The sequence below is a fragment of the Arachis duranensis genome, chromosome 3, assembly GCF_000817695.3.
Source record: "Arachis duranensis cultivar V14167 chromosome 3, aradu.V14167.gnm2.J7QH, whole genome shotgun sequence".
In the NCBI taxonomy this organism is placed as follows: Eukaryota; Viridiplantae; Streptophyta; class Magnoliopsida; order Fabales; family Fabaceae; genus Arachis; species Arachis duranensis.
The window spans coordinates 123,010,583-123,033,309 of NC_029774.3; the positions used below are offsets into that span (position 1 = coordinate 123,010,583).

At 33.3% G+C, this 22,727-nt stretch overlaps 4 protein-coding genes across 7 annotated transcripts; 2 read left to right on the forward strand and 2 right to left on the reverse strand.

The window, feature by feature from the left end:
- Nucleotides 1-211: 211 nt before the first annotated feature.
- LOC107480923 (nicastrin) lies at nucleotides 212-6,680 on the forward strand. Its single transcript, XM_052258489.1, has 17 exons — nucleotides 212-458; nucleotides 553-666; nucleotides 819-933; nucleotides 1,062-1,144; nucleotides 1,241-1,317; nucleotides 1,711-1,788; nucleotides 2,021-2,092; nucleotides 2,191-2,264; nucleotides 2,809-2,941; nucleotides 3,079-3,150; nucleotides 4,177-4,296; nucleotides 4,409-4,480; nucleotides 4,610-4,678; nucleotides 5,046-5,112; nucleotides 5,232-5,354; nucleotides 5,450-5,891; nucleotides 6,156-6,680. The coding sequence occupies exons 1-17, from the start codon at nucleotides 377-379 to the stop codon at nucleotides 6,418-6,420; spliced, it is 2,058 nt and encodes a 685-aa protein (XP_052114449.1). The 5' UTR covers nucleotides 212-376; the 3' UTR covers nucleotides 6,421-6,680.
- Nucleotides 6,681-11,092: 4,412 nt separating this feature from the next.
- Nucleotides 11,093-14,533, reverse strand: LOC107481032 (protein RGF1 INDUCIBLE TRANSCRIPTION FACTOR 1-like). 4 transcript variants are annotated; one of them, XM_016101239.3, is made up of 6 exons: nucleotides 14,332-14,533; nucleotides 14,113-14,180; nucleotides 13,574-13,998; nucleotides 12,354-12,620; nucleotides 11,512-11,661; nucleotides 11,093-11,389 (listed from the first exon to the last, which is right to left on the reverse strand). In XM_016101239.3, exons 3-6 carry the CDS (start codon nucleotides 13,604-13,606, stop codon nucleotides 11,276-11,278), a joined length of 564 nt encoding a protein of 187 aa, XP_015956725.1. In that variant the 5' UTR covers nucleotides 13,607-13,998; nucleotides 14,113-14,180; nucleotides 14,332-14,533; the 3' UTR covers nucleotides 11,093-11,275. The 4 variants fall into 4 exon arrangements, 1 of the variants encoding a protein (XP_015956725.1); XR_008007144.1 differs by having other exon boundaries at nucleotides 11,093-11,661; nucleotides 13,913-13,998; XR_008007145.1 differs by having other exon boundaries at nucleotides 11,093-11,661; nucleotides 12,354-12,893; nucleotides 13,913-13,998.
- Nucleotides 14,534-17,872: 3,339 nt separating this feature from the next.
- LOC107480964 (agamous-like MADS-box protein AGL80) lies at nucleotides 17,873-18,745 on the forward strand. Its single transcript, XM_016101157.3, has 2 exons — nucleotides 17,873-18,159; nucleotides 18,241-18,745. The coding sequence occupies exons 1-2, from the start codon at nucleotides 17,945-17,947 to the stop codon at nucleotides 18,743-18,745; spliced, it is 720 nt and encodes a 239-aa protein (XP_015956643.1). The 5' UTR covers nucleotides 17,873-17,944.
- A 481-nt stretch (nucleotides 18,746-19,226) lies between these two features.
- Nucleotides 19,227-20,898, reverse strand: LOC107481031 (U-box domain-containing protein 21). Its single transcript, XM_016101238.3, has one exon. The coding sequence runs from the start codon at nucleotides 20,709-20,711 to the stop codon at nucleotides 19,407-19,409; it is 1,305 nt and encodes a 434-aa protein (XP_015956724.1). The 5' UTR covers nucleotides 20,712-20,898; the 3' UTR covers nucleotides 19,227-19,406.
- Nucleotides 20,899-22,727: the final 1,829 nt, after the last annotated feature.

Below are 22,727 nucleotides of genomic sequence, written 5' to 3' on the forward strand. Positions count from 1 at the left end.
TTTTATACCATGGGTATGTTAAAATTAAACTCAACCTAATATACTTTCGGACAAATTTTTTTATAAGCTATGGATATTCCATGAGTTGCCATTTGCGAATATTAAAGTTGTTCCATACTTCCATATTGAGATTAAAAAAGTAAACACTAACATTAGATAAGTGTTAAGCATGAGAAAAAGAAGGTGCATCAAACACCCTACTTTACAGGGTACATTAAAGACGGTACCTTGATAACGCAGCCACAGCGCTGAAATCACACTATCAGAGTCTGTGTCTTGCTGTTGCAGAACTGATCAGACAAGAGGCGACACCCTCCTGCACCTGCACCCGCACCCGCACCCGCACTCGCACTCTACTAGGGTTCTCTGTTCTCCCATGGCGCCAGCCTTTCTCCCTCTCTTCTACTTCCTCCTCTTCTTCTTCTTCTTCGCATTTCATCTTCCCCTCTGCTTCTCCGGTACTCTCCCAATCCCATTCTTGCTCAGTACTGCTTACACCAATTTCATCTTTTGTGTTTTCACGGATCGCGTTCAATTTTTTCTGACTGCCAGGGGAATCGAGCGCCATGGAGTCGGTTCCTGATCTTCAGAACACCATGTACAAGGTCATCGATGGAGACCCTTGCGTCCGCCTTCTTAATCTTTCTGGACCAATTGGTTGTGCAAGTCAGTGTTTCCCCTATAACTTCTCTTGCATTTTTCAACTATCATCACCGTTACTCCCTAAGCTCCTATGGCAGTAAGATTTTAATTATAAGTTGTGTTGACCGGTGGATAAGTTAAGCCTAATACTCAATTTCATGTATGTGTATTTTTAGATCCTGGGCGAGATAAGGTTTTGGCTCCAATAATAGGATTCGAAAATGTTGATGGGATGTCAGAGTCTTCTGCTATATTGGTCTCATTTGAAGATTTTCCAAGTCTCTTTAACAGGTGTATACGTATATACATATTTTACCATACATTAGTTATGGAGCAACATCGAATTTCAACGTTTTCTTTTTAGAACTTCTTTGCTTGGAGATTCTGGTTGTTTTCTGAATTTGAGTGTTCCTTTTCAGAATATCAGATGACTTAAGCTTTGCAAGTAAAGTTGCTGGTGTACTGGTCAAATCAAGAACTGATGTGCAGAACAACTTAAAGGGTAACTGACATTTGTTTGCTTCTTGTCATTTGAACAAACCTGGAGTAAGAGTTGCTTTTAAGGTTGCTTATAATAGCATTCTTTTGCCATGTGTAGGATTCTCTCCGGATCAAAAATTTCCACAAGCTCAATTTGCTCCTTACCATAATTTCAGCTATGAATGGAACCCTATTGTATGATATGATTTTTTTTTCTTCCTTACATTTTATTCTGATATTATTCTGTATTGTCAATTACTTGTTCTTTTGCTTTTCCTCTTGTTACTGCTAATATCTTTTTTCCAATTGTAATTTGATTACTGTTTATAGAATTGAAATTATGAGTTATGCATTATGGAGATGCTCTGGTTTATAAAAAATTACTTAATTTTGGTTGATGCTCATTATTGAAATTTGGTGACATGAATGGTGACCCAATTAAGTCTTAAAATATGAAGCTTGTAATAATATGATGTGTAGAAAATTCAATGTTCAATTTTTGCTATAGCTAATTTAATCTTCAGATAACACAATCTATTATCGAGGATAAATTTATTTTTATTTGCTCGTTTTGTTCTTCATCGGCAGGGCTCTGGTATTATGTGGAAGTACTACAATTTTCCTGTTTTCTTACTCACAGAAAGTGCCACAGCGACTATTGAAGAGGTATGGCATAGTATTCTCACTTTATTACATTTCAACTTGTTAGTGGGGGGTTCTTGTAGTCATTGGTAATCTTACTAAGTGAATTGATCCACGTAGTTTATCCCACTCACCTAGTGGGGTAAAATTTGGCTGTTGGTGACATATAAGTTGGGTTAGAGAGTCCCCACACAACATACATGTGAATTTTGTATGTATAAAGGATGAAGATTAATGATCTCCCCTTTTTGTGCAGTTTGTAATAAGGAATGAGAACAAAAAAAGAGCTTATACATCTAATGTGGCTGAGTTTGATCTGGTGATGCAGGTATATCCACATTATTTGTTAAGAATTGTTGTGTTATGGGATATTGAGAATAATATTTAAATGTTTACATTCTTTGTTTTCTGATTATCTTGGATTAGACGACAAAATCTGGAACACATGATTCGAAGTCTTGTTTAAAAGAAGCAACTTGCCTTCCTTTAGGTGGATACAGGTGAAGTTTCATAGATCCTATCATGCTTTGTAACTTCTGTGTATAAATTTTAACTGTGACTAGTAGTATGTATATGTATGATCATAGCACCCTACAATTATGTACTCGACTCAACTTCATGTTAGATGTGATTTTGCAACCTAGATTCAAGGTCAATAGTTCGACATGGTGGGTTTCTAGTTATTATTTATCTATTTTCCTAATTTCCTTTCAATTGGAGAAAAGTATGAATGGAAACGACTCTGTGAATACGTATCCACTCTAAGGCAGAATGATAGAATCATGAATATGCAAAAGATTAAGCATCATATTTTCATAGTTGAAATGGGTTGTCCTTGAGCTAAAAAATTGCGGTTGGTACACAAGGCTCCCATTTGGTGGGTTCTAGGGAGAGTAGATATGTATTACTCCCACAAGGCTATTGTTATGTCTATTTCACACTCTGTCCCAAAGCTAGATGAAGAAAGTATTAATATCCATTGTATCTCGTTATAAACAGAGTTAAAATCTTATCATTGTTTACTTTTGGACTTTTGGAAGGCAGTGTCTGGTCATCTCTTCCTCCAATCAATGTTTCATCCTCAAAACAGTCGAAGCCCATTATACTGGCAGTAGCTTCTATGGATTCTGCTTCATTTTTTCGGGACAAAAGCCTTGGTGCAGACTCTCCTATTTCTGTAAGTGCTAGTGTTGTGTTGCATTTGCTCCACCTTGCCTTCTTTATTCCTAAGCAAACAATATTGACACTTCTTTATGAGGTATAGTTCCTATGTCAAATTATTGTCTAATATAGTGACTACTGACTACTTCACAGGGTTTAATTGCATTGCTGGCAGCAGTTGATGCACTTTCTCATGTGCATGGTCTTGGTGACCTTAGTAAACAGGTGCATACAAGATGAACTATCCTTTTTAAAATAGTTTGATTTTCTTGACTTTGTGTCACTTAAATTTATTAGGTGTCTCTGAGATGTGACTTTATTTCCTTTATTTCTTTTTCTCCTTTTCCTTCTCTCTTTGTGGGCAAAATTATTCTTATGGGCTAATATATCCAATCTAATTATTATTGCGATGAGAGAATTATCTATCATCCATCTCAGTTTCTTGTGGTAATTTTGCGGTTGAATATTGTTGGACCTACTTCCCCTTTTAGTTTACCTCTCTTTATGATTTTTCAGTCTCTCCCAGTCTTCCATTATTGCACCTTTTCTCCTTGATAAACCAATATTGAAATCTAAAGCTCCCTCTAAAGTCAAATCCTTTATTTGGACTATTGTGCTTAATAGAATTAACACCAATATCAATTTACAAGTCAGAAGACCACATTAGGCTATATCCCAAAATGTGTGTGTAATGTGTTAGGAACATTCAAAAACAGTCTCAAATTCGTTTTTACATTGCCCTATGACTGGTTCTTTGTGGAGTTCATTGTTCGGCATGTTTGGAGAATCTTGGGTGTTCCCGGCATCACTAGATCAGTTTCTTTTGAATAGGTTTTCAGGTTTTAGGAGAAAAAAAGAGGCTAAATCTTTGAGGCAATGTGCAATATATTCCACTATTTGGAGCATTTGGCTAGAATGCAATCTACGCACTTTTAATTATAGATTTGCCGTAAAAGTTGTTGTTTGAGAGTGAAGTATGGTTTTCTTCAGAGGACTTTCCCTCTCAGATATGATGAGGGATTGGAAAGATGCAGCTCATTGAAGTTTGTGGTCTTTTTTTTGTATTTCTTTTGGTTTGGGAAAATTCTTTCCTCCACTCCTTTGTATTGTTCCCTCTATTCCTTAATGAAACTTTCTTTTATTAAAAAAAAAATTACTTTTCATGTTAATATGGTAGAACATTTATTAGTACTCGAGTCAAGAACCAGTTGTCAAAACTTTATTGCTGACAGTTTCTTACACTTGATGCAGCTTGTTTTTGCAGTTTTCACTGGAGAAGCATGGGGTTACCTTGGAAGTAGGAGATTTTTGGTAGAACTTGAGATAAACTCAGATGCTGTTCATGGCCTTAATCACTCATCAATTGAAACGGTAGTCATCTAACATGCTGCATTGAATTTATTAGCTAGATTGCCCATAACTGCCTCCTCTAATATGATTCTCCTAGTAACTATTCTATTCTTTTCTGATTTGTTTGTCACAGGTCGTTGAACTTGGCTCTGTTGGGAAGGGTTACAATGAAGGTGTTAAAAACTTTTTTGCTCATAAAGAAGGGGTGAGATGTTAACTGACATGTCAACTATGTGCATACTCTTGTGACATATCATGCATATTATACTGTTTCTGTATGTGCACCCCCCATAGATGATCCTGCCAAATTATGGCTAACTCCACATTGTTGCAGGGTTCTGCTGCCACTGATATGACAATGACTGCCTTGAAACGTGCACAAGAGTCGCTGCTATCTGAAAACATATAAATAAAATGGCCAGAAAAAAATAAAAAAAATTCTCTCTCCAAATAGATAATGGTAATAACACCTTGTTCAATGAAATATAGTTAATTTGCAGAAAGAGCTGTGATTTTCAAAAACATAGGTCTTAACAAAAACTCACTTCTACTTGTAGTGACAGTTATGGTCAATTGAGCAGTTTGTTTATGTATAGCATATAGCATATAGCACATAGCACACAGATTGCCTTTATTTGGTAGTATAGCATATAGCACACAGATTGCCTTTATTTTGATACAGTCATATATACAATATTATTAGGCATCTAAACATCACACTTTGGTGGCTATGAATCAGTGTAAACTCTATCATCAAATTGATGGTGCAGGGTGCTACAGGGCACACTAACAATAACATGCTTAAATTGAATGGTTATGAAAACCTGCAACTTTTAAGTAGGTGAAGCTGCAGCAAATACCCTGTGTTGAATAAGATAATTGGTATTGGGCTAATGGAATAAATTGACTTGTATTAATGTACCATGTTGAATGACATTGAAAACTTTACAAGTGTTGATTAAATTATCTTCTTTTCTTCTTTTTTTCTCCCCAGAATTCAGCAATCTCTGGTGTTGTCTTAGAAGATTTTGACTCTGTCTTCGTCAACAAGTTCTACCATAGTCATCTTGATGATTTATGTGAGCTAATCTAAATTATCATTCTTATTTAAATTATCCTAATCTTGTGCAGTTGTCCTTCCTGTCACGTGTTCTCATTTCTATGACTGATGCAGCGAACGTGAACTCGTCAGCTGTGGTTGCTGCTGCTTCTCTTGTTGCCCGGACCCTTTACATACTTGCTAGTGATTCTAAAGATCTAGAAGATTCAGTTTTGGCTTCTATAAATGTAAATGTCTCACTTGTCAAACAACTTATGGGTTGCTTATTGGCCTGTGATCCTGGTCTTTCTTGTGAATTGGTGAATAAATATATTTCACCCACATCAACTTGTCCAAGCCATTATGTTGGCGTTATCGTAGATGAACCTTCATCTACACCTTATCCAGGATACATTAATGATGTTCCCAGGTTCGTCTGGAATTTTCTAGCTGACATAACGTCAATCCCCAGGGAGCATATTAATAGCTTAGGTTGTCAACAAGGCTGCAGTAGAGATGAGGTTTGCATTAAAGCAGAGACAGATGGCAAGGGAGTTTGTATTCTCTCTACAACTAGGTATTCTCTCTTGCTTCTTAGGTGGCATGTTAATGTGCTCGTGTGATGTACATTTTGCGGGCAGCAAATTTACTTCTCAATTGTCATACATTGTAGGTTAAGATGTGCCATTTATTTCTTACGTGAATTGTGGCAGTAGACAGTAGTGTCCAGGCAGGGAATAGCAAACCTGGTGCACTGTAACTTTATCCTTAATGTTCAAGTAGATATTTTGTTTGATAATCTCATTTTCAAATACAAATGTATATGGTTGATCCTTTGCAGGTACGTTCCAGCGTATTCAACACGGTTAAAATATGAATCGGGTGTTTGGAATGTTTTGCCCTCAAATTCCTCTGACATCATGGGGATTGTGGATCCTGTCTGGACAGAAAGCAACTGGAATTCGATAGGTATGCGGGTCTACACTGTCCAAAATGCTGCTTACGACCGCATTGTTCTGTTTGGGGGTATTGCTCTGACAATCCTGTCATACCTTGGGGTAGCATTCTCAAGAGCTTTAATCACCAAAGCTATGAAGAGGGACTGACATTTTCTTTAAGGAAACTGAAGTAAATTTTGTGAAACTAGGGCATAAGTGAGTAGGGTCATTTTGATTGACAAATTACAAGTGTCTAAAGAAATTCCAAGGATGTGCATTATTTGGGCCGCATCCTGGTGCTTGTGATTTGTGAATGATATTTTGGAAGTTTCTCTATAGCTACTCACTGTTATTGAATTGCCTTGTAGGTAACTGTAAGCAATTGTGAGTAAATTAATGAAAATAGAGCTTCCTGTATTGTGTATTTATCTCTTTCCCACCATGCCCTTGATGTTATTGAGTGCCTCAAATGCCGAGACTATTGGCGACTTATTTCACTACTAGAATAATGGCGGAAGGTGTCAATTGTTTATAATATCAGTTGGCATTGAGAACTGCTGTTTATTTTCCCTAGTTTGCCGGACAGTTTAAGTTGCTACTTGCTATGGTCAGGAGCATAGAAGTGATCAAACATGGGCATGGTATGCATGTTGTTTACGCCGCTAGTCGAAACAAATCGTTTGATTGTTGCAGAATTTTCAAATTATCACGTACTATGAGTGGAATATAGGATTTGAGAAATTTAAAGGAGAGAATTAGTTCTGCCGACAAAATTTGTATAAGGTGTTTAATGTTTGGTGCAAGCAAAATGCGTAAAGCTCGAGCTATCAAATTGTTAATCTTAGGTCTTATCAGATATAAGCAAATATCTTGAAATCAACATCCTTGAATTTTTTAATTTTTTAATTGAAGTTTGGGTAAAGTATACTTTTTATTCTTGAAGTTTGGCAAAAGTTTCGAAAATACTTAAGTTTTATTTTATTTCAATTTTGTCCCAAAAGTTTTCGATTTGCATCAAATATACCATCGACGGCTAAATTTTCAAAAAATTTAAGACTAATCTAATAATAATGTATGAAAATTATACTTGATTTATTTGTGTTGAGGGTTGTTCTTAAGAAATTATTATTGAATTGGTCATAAATTTTTTGAAAAATTAGCCGTCATGAATATATTTGATGCAAATCGAAAACTTTTGGGACAAAATTGAAACAAAATAAAACTTTGGAACAAAATTGAAACAAAATAAAACTTAGAGATATTTTTAAAACTTTTATCAAACTTCAGGGACCAAAAATATACTTTACCCTTATAAATTTAATTTTGATCTACTAATAGTATAAAATATTTTATATAATTATTTAATTATATTTATTTTTAGATAATTATTCACACTGTGTTAGACAAAATAAAATATTATCTCAAAAAAATATTTATCAACCAATTAGATTTAAGTTAATTTTCTAATGACATTTGGAATATACCCATAATAACCCATCGACTTATGCCAATGTCGTATATCTCTGTGTTCCTGTCTCAAAGATATAGCTGATAAGAGTAGTAGCAATACAACAAATCATCAAGAGAAAAAGAGCGGGGGTTAATTGATAATGGTTTGAAAATTGAAGTAGCTTTTAGGAATAACTCTTAATTAGGTATTTGGTTAGTTTATAAATAGAGTATTAAGTAAACATTTTAATCAGTTCATTTTTTTTGGAAAATATTTAAAAATGAAAAATATTCTCAGTTTTCTTAGTATTACAGAACAAAACTAAAAATCAAAAGTAATTCTTCTGAAGTCTAAACTTAAATTTATACTTTATTTTTTGTTTAATTAAAGTTATTTATTTTTATTTGATTTTCTTTATCTTTTTCTTCTTTTTCATTTTTTTATTTTTATATTTTATTTTATTTCTGGCACCTTACATTTTTTTTATTTATCTTCTAATTTTAAAATTTTTGTTGACATTACAATTGAGAAGTTGAGATATCAATATTTTCCATTGAAATAAGTGATCAATAATTAAAAAATTACTTGTTATCATTTTTTAACAATATATTATTATTTTCTACTACTAAAATTAATATTTATTATTATTGTTGTTATTATTATTAATTTGACAACATTTGGTGAATATATATAAAATATTTTTAAAAATGTTTTAGTTCATTTTTTCACAGACATTGAGTTATTTGTTTACTATAAATTACACATTTTCTTTATTAAATCCAAGTACTTTATGATTTTTTTTATTTTATAGATTATTTGGTATTAATATACATATATATATATATAACAATAAAATATACGAGGTTGTTTTACATATGTTAAATATACTCACGAATAATTTATTTTATAAATATATTTTAGACATAAATATAAAAAAAAAATATACATCTCACAATTACATACACTAGTAAAATATGAAACTACATTTTATAGCAATTAGGAAGTGATTATAACATATCATTTCAAAAAATGAAAACCAAATCTAAACCTTTCCATGTAAGTATTGTTAGTAACAAAGTAACAAGTTCATGTGCCTTAGAAGGGATGAACAGAATTATTAAACCACTCTTTCATTTTAGCCCATGACAATAATAAAGACGTCTCACGGTCCACAAATTCAGCCAACAGAATATACAAATTCAATTGTAATTTTAGTCTTTATCTTATCTTATAGTTATCTTTATTTTTATCTCTATCTTATCTTTATTTACTTTTATCTTTCATAGGTTAATACTCTATATATACTTAATTTTACCTTCATAATTTACAATTTAATTCAATCAGTCAACAATCAATAAAAGTTCTTTTCTCGTCTTTTCCTATTCTTTCACAATTTTATCAAAAATCTTTCATCAAAGTATCTAACACCATCTATTACAAGAATATACCATTTCCAAAATCTAATGATAATGGTATCATAGTTTTTCCTAATACATGCAGGATTCATATCCGACCCATTGAATAATCTATTAACAAAGATACTCCACATCTATAGATATAGAAGTGCATTTAAAATTAACATATTGTTAATTATAGTACATATATTTGGTACTGAAACAAGGACTTATCTAAAATTGATTTGGCTATCTCAAATTGAACTATATAAATAAGTACTTGCTAGACAAAAAGATCACAAGGAAAAACGTTTCGGTTTCCAGTATGACCCAGATCATTAGATTTTGAGCATGAGTTGACTTTGTCGAAAATGCTTCTGTGCTGCTACATTAGCTGCAGTTGGAACATCACCTTCATCATCTTCCAGAGTGTTCAATAGGTTCTTCTTCCCTGAAGTAGCGCCAAATAGTTCAGCTAAGGATTCCATTAACCACCCAAGGATTGGCACGCTTGAACACAAGACTTCCCCTAATCTCATATTCATCATCATCATATAATTGCTTCACAAAGTTTATTGCAAGTGATTGAAACCCAATTCAAGTCTAGTCAAAGAAAAAATTGTGGCTGTAGTGTCCCAAATATATTTTCTTCTTTACCAAGTAAAAGTCTTTGGCGTGCTAAACAAGAAGAGACACGAACTTTCTCTTACAATTTAGTGAGAATAATCTAAACTCAACCAAAGGGTTAATTAGAGGATTGTCTAAAACATAAATGAGTTCAACTAGCAACCAAAATTTTTTTAGTTAATATTAGTTAATTTTTTAAAAAAAATATATTTTAATATTAAATTTTAAATTTTATGTTTAAATTTTAAATTCTAAACACTAAACCTTTCAAAAGAAAAAAAAGAGATTAAAGGAATAATTTCATAATAACCAAATTAACTAATGTTGACTAATTAAAATATAATTTTCTATTCTTTTTCAATGTGAAATAGTCTAAAGTGAGATTTTAATACATCCTCTCATGTTTAGCACTGGATAAGTAACCGGAACGTGAAATTTGATTGATTGGAAATATGTAGCCTAATAACAATTTTATGATAATCCGGATATCATATTAGATTGAATAAACTTGATTTAGCTTAAAAAGTTAACTAAGAAATAATGTTTTTTAAAACGTAGCATGATTGAACTTATAAAGAATGTGGAATTCCTATTTCTATACGTATAAGACTTTAACACTAAAAAAAATGACGACATAAATGAAAAAAACCTTAAGCTAAAAACGGAATAGAGGCAGCATCTTTTTCTTTACTAATGTTTCTATTCTTTAGGAATTTAATATCAAAGATGGGCTAACGATGATTTTATATGGCAAAGCAATTACTTAAAGTGAAGAGGAACTACGATTTGAACAATCCAATTTTAAATTATAATGAAATCTTATTATAAATTGTCCCCTCAATGTAATGATATGTCAATATAAAACTAGACACCATTTAAGTGTATTAAACAAAGAGACTACTGAATACCTTGGGCTAAACATAAAGCCTTCACTAAAAAAGATGCATAAGCATGGCAAAACCATTACTACAGACTATACAGTCTGCAACAGTTCATGCAGGAAGGATCATATGTTTAGTTGGTTTTTCAATTTTGAAAATGACATTTAGAATGTCAATAATTCAATATCATACAACTCTGCCAAATGTCATGAGTGTCCATTGTTCCAAATGATGGAACTGTATTAGGGATATTATACTCATAGGTAGAAATGATGGTTTAAACTTTAAACTTTAAACTTTAAACACATGTAAATGGTTTAAGGAGAGAAATGACCTAGACCTGAGATTTGATTTGATTTTTTTATTATTGTGAAAAATCTTAAATTTGAGCATTTTTAAGTCTAAATATGTTAGACTTAAGAGCATGTATTATACTCTTTAACACACAAAAAACATATCAGAGGATCTACAATCCACCCAACAAAAAGTAGAATGTCATAAAACCACAAACAGCAACTTAGCCAGAATGTCATCAAGTTTGAAGTAACCTCATGCATAGTCATATGATAATCAAAAGGTAGAAGCCACCAAAGACGAAAATTCAGATGTTAAAGAATCTCTTTACATAAGAAATAGAGCAGCTTCCTTGATTATTACATAACCGGAGGCCTTTAGAAGAAGGGAGCTCTGGCAGGGGTTCCCTTTCTCTTATTTACCCGCTTGCTGGTTCCAGCTTCCTCCTTTTGATCCTCCTTAAGCAAAATGAAGGTTAAAACAGCTTGGACCTGAGATATCAGATTAAATAGTCAGAGAGTGATAATTCAAATCGCGAATTTAATGGAAGGTGTTAGGGGATGGGAAATCAAGATTGTGGATGATGCTAAGTTTACTACTTTACTCTCAGCACCTTGCAAGATATGGAGCAGTAACGATATAAATTGGGGTTGGCCAACTTTCTCCTACAGGTCTTGCATGATGATGCCCTTCTCCATTTTACAGAACCATGGTGCGGAAGAGGCTCCAGAGCAATAACGGAAAGCTTATTGGATTTGTAAGGCTGCACGCATAAAAGATTCGAGTGAAATGATTGCTGAGGTGTACTATCTTGATGTGATACTTAGGTTTTGTCATCAGAGAAGAATGCAATATAGAATTATAGCTATTATCAGAAAGTTCACAGAAGATATTTGAATGTTTCAGGATTATCAGAAAATTAATTTGGCCTTCTATGTTAACTTAATATGCACTGCAAAGTAAACAGGACAACAACACAATGATGTGGTTAGGACTTGCGAACGACCCCAGTAAAAGGATATTCATCAGAAGAATTAGCACACAATTAGCAAAAGTTTGAGTGATATTGATTGATGTATTGTCTGTCTCGGATTTTCATGCCAACCACAATATTCATACAAGTTGTATACAATCATCAGTTGGGAAGTTATTCCAAAGATCATATGACAATGAAATTTTTATTACATACTAAGAATAGTCACTTGGGTTAAGTCGAGCAAAGATAATTATCCATATGAATTATGAAAAGTGCATCACACAACAAACACCTAGAAGGAAAAGAACTAAATGATGCATTAAATCAGAAGAACAGACAATCAATATTTATTAACGGCCAAACCCGCTACCCACATAAATTGAGGTAACCAATAGTACGTTAAATAACAAATCCATAGGATTCAAAAACTACTCATGAAATAATACGTTAGAAACTTACATTAAGGTAGGATATCGTACCTGAATTTGTGAGCAGTCAATATGCTCTCTCATAGCATCAATGCGAACAACAGCTTTGTAACTATGCTTGTAGATTGTGATCACCTTATGAAGAACATGTTTGGGTCCAGATGCACAATTTTGGCAAATTAGCTCAGTACAGGTTACACAGTATTGGTTTAACTCATTCTTAAGCACAGGATGAGTTGCACAGGAAGATTCAAAGAAAGTCCTTTTCAGAAGAGACTTAAGCCACTCCGGCTGAAGAGCTTTCTTCACTTTCTTAGCCTAAAAAAAAGTAAACACATCATTAAAGTATATAATTCAAATTAACGAGTTACAAAATATCATCAACCTTATTTTTCTTAACAATAATAATAATAATAAAAATAAAAATAGAAAATTCACTGTATATCTTCAATTGATTGTGTGTCGTAAAAGTCAGGTATCCTGCTTCAATGTTGGCATTATGAGGTCAGAAACATAGTTTGTTCATTTGGACGCATCGATGCATCCAAATTCACTTTGTTGCCAAAACAGTGTTGTCTTTTACATTTGAAACTGAAGAAAGCAATATGCATGCAGCAATTAAAATAACAGTATCTATTAATTTTAAGTAAAGCAGACTACAATTTGAGGATCACATTGAAAACAATAACTACAGCAATTCTTTCTGTCTTTGCTGAAGTAGTTTGCTATTCAAATCTGACAACATATAAATTCTCACATTTCAACCCTGGGAAAACTCATAAGACTACAATCTTCAACCAAAATAGAAAATAAGAAATGTTTCGTATTAATTACGTTAGGACTGAATCTATGAAAAAAATATGCCTTTAAGAACTAACAGTTTGATATATCTAAAATCCATCCAAGTTTCATTGACCTTTTATTTAACTTCTATCGTGAGTATATAAACTGAGAAACCAAATCTTTATTCTGGTCACTTTCAGCTACTCATTTGACTAGCATTCAATTTGAGTGCATCTGAGAATGAAATTGATATACTCTTTCTCTCTGAATGGTTTATCAAGCAGAAAGGGTTTGTGCCATATAAATTCTTAATTAAAATACCAAACCATGAACAAGTTGTCCTCTAGAAACACTCCATTGATTCAGTTTTTCTCATGATTGCAGCAAGGATGAACAGGATACCAAAGATAAAGGAGCATTTGCTAAATGCTTCTCAGATGATTGTACAGAGAAAACATATAACAGAAAAAAAATTTCTGTACACCTACCTTGGCCACTTGGTTAGACGAAGAAGAACTCATTGGTTCCTACTTTCGGATTCAAATGGAGAGTCCAGTCTGGGTGAAGAACAAGAAGGAAAGGAAGAGGGGAAAAGATTACTCGAAGCGGCGCATCTTGTTTTATCTTCTTCTTTTTTTCTAATTTTCTAAACCTAGGACAGAGTGTTTATTTGGCAGTGGTGCTTCCTTTCCTTCTGATCGAGTGTTACCTTATATGACTAGAACTAGGGTGCTAAGAAATATAGTATATTAATCCAGAAATGGGCATCTGAATATGCAAATTATTAATTGTTGATGGAAAATTGAAGAACAAAAGTTGACTGTTACCTCAATTACTCATCCCAATCAGATAAGTCAAACAACTGTCATTAGCCCCCCTGGAATTCATGCTGATTTTCTCATCAACTGTCAACCTTATCAACAAATGAGTTCAAGAAGAAACAATGCATTTTATTCAGAAGAAAAAGTTAAAAAAAAGCAAAAGAAAAAAACAATAAAGTCTTAAATATCATTGTAAGTTTTAGCACCTTTTGCATCAGCAGAAGTCCTGGATTCCTGGTGAAACCTCAACGGTCCGATAATCAAAACGCAAAAGCTGCAACAATATATTGTTCTTATGCAAAGGATAACATATATGAAGGTTTGCTCCGGATAAGTGTTCATAAATCACCACTACTAAGGTTTTCACAATTCTTTCATTCAAATGGCAAACAAAGTTGCAAGCTTTAAGAGGTGAAGGCACTTACACATTAGAGAATGGAGGTACGTTTTGACGGGGAAGCAGAAACACCAAATTGAGTATGCGCGCATTGCCCTCAGTGGCATCCATTGTTGGAAACGTGCAATGAAGTTATGCCACTGCTGAGCATGCAATAAAGCAGGTAGGGTTCTTCTTCATCACAACCCGAACAAGTCAATAATGATCGTGCTATTTCCATTTTGGGTTAGTGTGCTTGTCAAATATTCTCATTTTATTTTAATTTTTTTCCATATATAATGAGTTTTGTCTTGTAATTATATAATGATAATGATTTTTTTCTTTGGAATTTGGATTGTACTAAGCAAAACAAGGAAGCAATCACTTGGCTGGACCCAATTCAAGAACCCACAATGGGCTTGGCTATATGATAAGAACTACTTAAAAGCCTGAAAAATTAACAAAAAGCCTGAAAAATCAGGTAAAAAAAAGCCTGAAAATTAACTAAAAGCAGATTCCTCGTAGAGAAATAGTTTGCTTGCAAATAGATGAACGAATTAAACAAGTTTTCTTATAATTTACCAAAAAAAAAAAGTTTTCTTATCACATTTAATTTGAAATTTATTGTTTCCTCGTGGACCTTTAAGCCCGTTCTCTGTATATATATAAAAAAGTTCGATTTATAACCATGTAGACGCAGGCAAAACAAAAAACATGTAGATGTATTCTGAATTTTGAAGGATAAGTAACTACTAACTAAATTTCTTTAAGCCTTAACTAAATGACAGGGGTGCTAAAATGGGTCGGTTCGTCCGAACTCGTTCCATCTAGGTCATACCATAAACGAGATAGGTTGTCAATTAAATTGGATTTAAAATATTAGCTCGCTCTATTTTATAGTGAGTCGGTAGGTTAACCCACTTAACTTTTTTAAAAATAATTTCGAAATTGTAAAATAAAATAAATAAAATTAATAACTAAAAGAAAAATAAAAAATAAAAAATTGTTTAAAAATTATATAATTATTAATTTTATAGTAATAATTATTCTTTTATTTAATAAAAAATAAAAATAAAAATTTTTGGTCCGGCAGAACAATCTATTCTACCTCGTCAAAACTTACAAATTTGACAATGTGAGTTTGACAGATTTTTTTAATTTGGTAAGTTCTAAAATCTAATTTGACTCGTCTTTTTTTAATAGATATAGCAGATTAGTTTGACGGGTTTGATCCATTTTACTACTTTTATTAAACTGTGAAGACGATAAGACCCCAACAAAAATTGTGGAGCCGATGGAGGAGTTTGAATTTGAGAAGTTTTTTACCATGCGAAATGATGGATAAAAAGTAAAAACCGTTGAAAATATTGGAAAAAATAACACTCTTTGCTCCTAGCATTAGACAAAACCATAAAAGATAATTATTCCAAGACAATTCAATATGATTGATTTTGATCACTATTAAATATGTGGTATTCATGATATAACATGGGACGGTATATTACTTACACTATCTTTGTATACATTTTGTTTTATATCTTTTACTTTTTATGTTAAAAATGATGAGATTAATTTTGATACAATTAATGTAAAAAATTATTATTTTTATTAATGTTACGTTACATAATAATAAACTAAATTTTATTTAATAATTTATTAATTTTTTATAAAAATATTTTATTTGTATCGATGTGTATTTTTATCTAGTCAACCAATTGAATTAGAAAAATACTTTTGTATACATTATCCTCATACAATTTAAAAATATTTATCATAAGTTAGACAAAAAAAAATAGATGCAATTATTTATTTTATTTCTTCTTCTTTAAAAAAATGAGGATATATGTCACCGGAAGTCCAAAATTACTACTCCAAACAATAGGAGACATAATATTTATGAATCATTCTATCGTTATACAGTAAATTAGCGATTTTATTAGATAGATAATGATTTTCATGATGTAAATAATTAATTTTAAAATTAATTTCATAAAATAAAAATATATTCCACTTCCAAATTACCTCATAAATTCTAACATTAAAATAATAATCCGTACACCTAATAAATTAAACATTTGACATATTTATTATTCACATTATTTAATATTCTCATTGTCTTCTTATATTTTTCTTATTTCGATTCTAAGTAAGCTGGTGTAGCATGTTTTGGTATTAATACGCTTGTCTCTCTTTTTTTTTTGTCTTATTTTTAAAAAGTATTAATAATTGATTTGTTAACATTAATGACTAATTATATATGATAAGATTTGTCAATAATTATGAATTTTATATCATACCTTTTTAAGTAATTACAAGATTTGTTAATAATTATTTATTAATTATGTTGATTATTTTTTATATCATCATATTCATTGTATATAGAGGATTTTATTTACCGTTTATAAACATATGTTCTAGAATTGGAGACTTTTATTTAGTTTCTTAGTTTAGTTTGATTCTTTCTTATATCTTTATTGATATTATATATAAAGTATTTTATTTACTATTAATGAGCGTATATTCTAAAGTCGACAATTTTTGTGTAGTTTTTCAATTCGTGTTTCTTCGTAAATATATAATATATTTTTTATTTTTTTATAAAAAAAATTGATTCCTCTAAGAAAGAAATTAAAATTTCGTCATCTTTTTACTAATTTTTCCATACTTTTGTAACTTTAATTATATAATAATTGTTCCTAATTAAATTTATTTTTTGTTCATAATTTTGCAACGTAATTATCTTTTGTGACAAGCACTCTATGTTTGAACTAGTGAGCATAACTCAAAACTAGAGAAATATATAATTAATGTTAAATATATTGGGTTATGTTTTTAAGATCACATGTCTGGAAAAATATTCTAACATGATAAATTTTGGTGGCAAAACTAGGACACTAAATATAAGATAGATATAATTCTCAAATATTTATAAAATATTTTGAATATAGTATAACTTTTATTTCTATCTATTACACTTATCTAAATAGTTAGAGAATTATTTGTTATAATTTTTTAACAATATATTATTATGTTTTACTACTCAAATCAATATTTATCATTATTATTAATTTGACACTATTTTATATAAGTTAAATATATTCATAAATAATTTATTTCAAAAATATATTTCAGACATAAATATAAAGAAATAGACATTTTTCGTATATCGCACGATTACATAGATTGTTTACATGTGAAACTACATGTTATAGCAATTAACAAGTGATTATAACATATCATTTCAAAAAAGGAAAATAGTTGGTAATGAAAATCAAATCCAAACATCTCCATGCAAGTATTGTTACCAAGAAGTTCATGTTGCACATTATAAGGGATGAACAGAATCTTTCATCTAACACCATCTATTACAAGAATATACCATTTCCAAAATTTAATGATAATGGTATCATAGTTTTTCCTAATACATACAGGATTCATATCCAACCTATTGAATTAGTTTCTCATATTATAAAGATACTCCACATCCATGAATATACAAGTGCATTTAAAATGACATCTTCTTAGTTATACTGCATATATTTGGTACTGAATGCTACTAACAAGGACTTATCTAAAATTGATTTGGCTATCTCAAATTGAACCATATAAATAAGCACTTGTTAAACAAGAAGATCACAAGAAAAACCGTTTCGTTTTTAAGCATGACTAGAAAGAAGGTGAAATTGGCTTTCATAGTGAATGATTCAGCAAGAAAGGCAACTTTCAAGAAAAGGAAGAAGGGATTATTGAAAAAAGTTGATGAACTCAGTACCCTTTGCGGGATTGATGCATGTGCTATCATCTATAGCCCGTATGATCCCCAACCAGAGGTTTGGCCGTCGCCATTGGGGGTTCAACAAGTGCTTTCCAAGTTCAGGTAACTTTGCAGTTACTTACTGGTTTGTTATATGCACGATTTTTGTATTTAATTTAATTTTCTGATTACTATGATGGTTAGGAGGATGCCTGAAATGGAGCAAAGCAAGAAGATGGTGAACCAAGAGAGTTTTCTAAGGCAGAGGATCGCGAAGGCGACAGAGCAGTTGAAGAAGCAGACCAAAGAGAATAGAGAGAAGGAGATGACCCAGCTCATGTTTCAGTACCTTGGTGAAGGTAACATCATGCACAATGTGAACATGCTTGATTTGAACGATCTTGCATATTTGATTGATCAGTATTTGAAGGATATCAATAGAAGGATTGAATTGTTGACAAGAGAGTCTCAGTCTCAGAGTCAACCCCCAATGCCACCACCACCGGTAGTTAAAGATGAGGTGGCAAATGTTGAAGAAGAGGGACAAGGGAGCCATGCCCAGCAAGGTTTGAACATCAACATGGATTCCATGCAACCAAAGGAAAATTGGTTTGTCAATTTGATGAGTGGTGCTAATGTGGATCAGCCACATGTATTTGGAGATGCTAATCAACAGAGTGGATTTTGGCCTAACACATTTTTCCATTGAAACAAACAAACGAAGAAATTCAAGTGTTATAAGTGTGGGTTCCTTTGTTGGAGTTGGATCTTTTCATGTTTAAAATAAATATGATTTGGCATATGCATATTTTTATATGAGATGATTGCTCTTAGAAAATAAAATATAATAGAGATATGATTATGACCTTGTTATGTTCATTTTGAACATTAGAAGATCTAGTTCCTTTTGTTATGTGTTTATATGTGAAAATAAGTGACCATGTGCTGGTGGTCTATGACTCTTAAGTTTGGCTTGTTTTTCTCTTTGTTATGTCGCTCTCTGTTTTAGTTTGATAAACGGACTCTTGGCTTTTGGTGTGGCTTTTTATTTTGAGATTTGCTGCTCCTCTCATGATTCCAAGGGATGCATTTCAAGGAATCAATTGAATATTTGGGCATACATAATGCAATTTCCATGCTCTGTTTAAGAGTCATAGAATGAATTTCAGAGAGAGAGAGAGAATCTCAGATTTTTCCAAAAAATGAATTTCATTATTCAAAGAATGAATTGAATGTTGGAGCATATGCTTCCTTTATGCGAGTATCTTTGTACAACAAAGAATGAATCAATGTTCTATGCTATATTGCTATGAATCTATGACCTACACAAGAAGAAAAAAGATGGAAGTAATTAAGTATTATGTGTCTAATTAGAATGACTTCTTAAGGTAGTTGAGTTCCAATGAAGAAGAATCAACACACTGTGCCTTGCCTCGATAAGCATTCAACAGTTTGAGCAACTCAGTAGCCTTCTCCTTAGTGCTATCATCACAACCAACTTGCAACACAACCAACAATTTCTGAAAGGCACCAACTTGAAGGGCCTCAATCAGAGCCCCTTCATCACTCTTATCCCACACCTTCCAAAGTATAGAAACCGCAAAGCTAGAGGCCAATTCTGACACCCTCAAGATCTTCTTGATTGCAAGGGGAACCATTAGAGCATTGCTCTTGGCAAAATCCTTCCCCTTTTGGAAATCACAAATGGAATCCAAGACCCCCAATGCCTTCTCAGTTATCCCTCTTTCACCATCAAGAATGATATCCAACAGCAATGAGACCAAACCTAATTCCACAAATCTCTCTGCAATTAGTTCTCTACTTTGTGCTAATGAAACCAAATTGGAAATTGTGGCCAAACATGATTTTGTAGCAATTGGACCAATTGGCTCCCTAATCATCTTAACCAAAGACTCAACAAGTTGTTCATTTTTCTCCAGTGCTTCAGCACTTAGCTCCTTAATCACCAAAGAAGCACCTTGTCTTGCTCCAAGGTCATTACCACCTAGGAACAAAACCAACCGAGTCAACGAATTTTCCGAGCCCAAACACCCTTTACCCTCTTCGCCAATAGGAAGCATCCACGTCAGATTCTCCAAAATCTCTGCCAAGACAACCACGTGCTTGTCGAACGAATCACGTGAGAAATTCTGAAACGCACGTGCGAGTACATCAGCGGAACCGTTGCCAACGACGCACCTCTTGTTCCTCTCGTTCTCCTTCCCCCAAGCCTTGATCTTGGCCAAAGATTCCCGACACGTGGCGTCATCACCGTGCTGTGAACCGGACAACAAGGTCTTACATTCCCGGGAAACGTCGTATCTGGAAAGGGGAACCCTAGGAGTGGGGATCCTCTGGACGCCATGGGAGCTGTTATCGACGCACCAATCCTGAATCATCTTTCTGATGGCGTGGTTGGGGATCATGTCGGAGGTAGTTAGGAGCTGTTTGGTGACGGGGCAGGTGTTGTTACCGGATTCAAGCCACTTGTCGATGCTGTCCCTGTCGTAGGTTATGCCGGTTGAGAGGGTAACGGGGTCTTTCATAATGTCCAAGCTCACTGGGCAGCAAAAGTGCACGGGGATGACAATGTCATCGGCGGAGGGAGGTTGATCCTCCTTTGTCACCTTACGGAGATGGCGGAAGACCTTTCTTTTGGTCCAAGACAAAACCATTATGTCTTTCTTCTTTGTACGTAACTGATAGATTGATGAATCTAAGTGTAATTGGAAGCTAAAGAATGTTTGTTTGGGAGAGTTGGGTTATTAGATTTATATACATACGCGGGTCAAAGGAAGGGTAAAGAGTTGAGTGCGTGGTCCAAGAGAATGGTTCAAAGTAAGAAAATGAAATGAAACGAAGGAATATAGTGTTGACCGTTGAATGTTTGAAGCAACGATATTTGTCAATAAGGGACAAACAGAATATTTAATAACGTAGAAGAGTAGTACAAATGAGAAAGTAGGGATAGTACATAGTAGTTTGAAGGGGATTGTGTTATTGCACCCCGAAGCAAGCTCAAAGAAACTCGTGTATAGCGCGTAACAGCTACGCGGCGGTGTCCGTGTAGGCGTAGCGTGTCCGCCACCTTCTAATTTAACAGTAGTATGCACCCGCTAACAACACAAGGTGGGATCAACTGGACAAAGTACTTATGTAAGATTTTTTATATCACAAAAACTTTTCGATAGAATTGAAATTCTTTTTTTTTTTAAACAAAGAAGGCTAAACACATTAAAGCGAAGCAATAAACAAAAAAAAGAAAACAAACAGATTAATTCATAGTCATTTTCGGTCTTATTATCAACAATCAAAAGGATTATTATCAATTTATTTTTTATAGTTCAAAAACGTTCTTCTTTATATGTCTTTAACACCTGCTTTTTGTTGGTTGAATATTTTGGCATTTTGTTCCAACCAAATATTTTAAATAATTGCAAAAAATCCAACCAGCAACCTCTTTTTTTCTATCTTTTTGTTATGCATGCTCGTCCAACTCTCAAACAGTCCTTTCATGGTTTATAGGATGGCCCACGGTCTATCAATACGTCTCAACCAATTGCACCACACCTGCCACGAAAACTCACGTAAAAGAAACAAATCTTCTAGCTCCTTATTGCACAGGACACAAAGATTATCATTCTGATGAATAACATCTACTCTGTTCAATCTCTCTTTAGTATTCACCCTGCCTATTAGAACAAACCATCCAAAAAGCTCAATTCTCGGAGGTACCAACCCTCCCCAAATCGAACTAGTAAAACTATAATTCGTAATCTCTTTCGAAAGAGTCTTCGTTTGCAATACCTGCACAAAATATTTAGTAGAGAAAATACCTTTATTATCAAATTTCCACACAACATTATCCTCTCTACCAATTGATAGTTTCATTGGCCTTAATCGCTCATGAAGTTGATGAACCAATTCCAGCCCCCATTGGAACAACTCTCTCCTCCAAAGGAAATTCTAAATCCACTCTAACCCATCCCAAAATCCACAGTCCCCTACCACAGATGCTTGTTGATTTGAAATAGAGAAGAGCCTTGGAAAGCTTGCTTTCAGAGGGCCACCTTGCACCCAATTATCTTCCCAAGACAGTGTTCGTCTTCCATTCACTACTTCCAATGCCAAGCCACTAATAAGTTTTTCTTTCACCTGTTGGTCTGTTATATTCAACTGACAGATGTCTTTCCACGGACCCCCCTTAACTGGTAAAGTGTGACTAGATAGCATAACTTTAGGGTTCAGGTTATTACAAGAACAAACAACCTTCTTCCACAGCGGACAGTCCTCCTTAGAAAACCGTCACCACCACTTAAACAAAAGCGCTATGTTCCTAATCACTGCATCTCCGACCCCCAAGCCTCCAGCTTTTTTTGGAGCTTGCTAGAGGCATACCAAAGTTACCATCCTCCTTACACCACATAAATCTCCTCTGAAGGGCAACCAACTTGTCAGTGACCACCTTCGACATCTTGTACAGATTAAGGTAATAGATCGGTAAGCTATTCAACACCGATTTGATGAGAACTAGCTTCCCGGCTTTGTTTAGAACCTTCGCTTTTCATAAGCTGAGCTTCTCTTCCACCTTGTCTATGATCGGCTTCCAAGTCTTCGCCAAACGCGGATTCGCTCCTAAAGAGATTCCGAGGTATCTAACTGGTAAAGTCGTCTGCTTACATCCCAAAAGG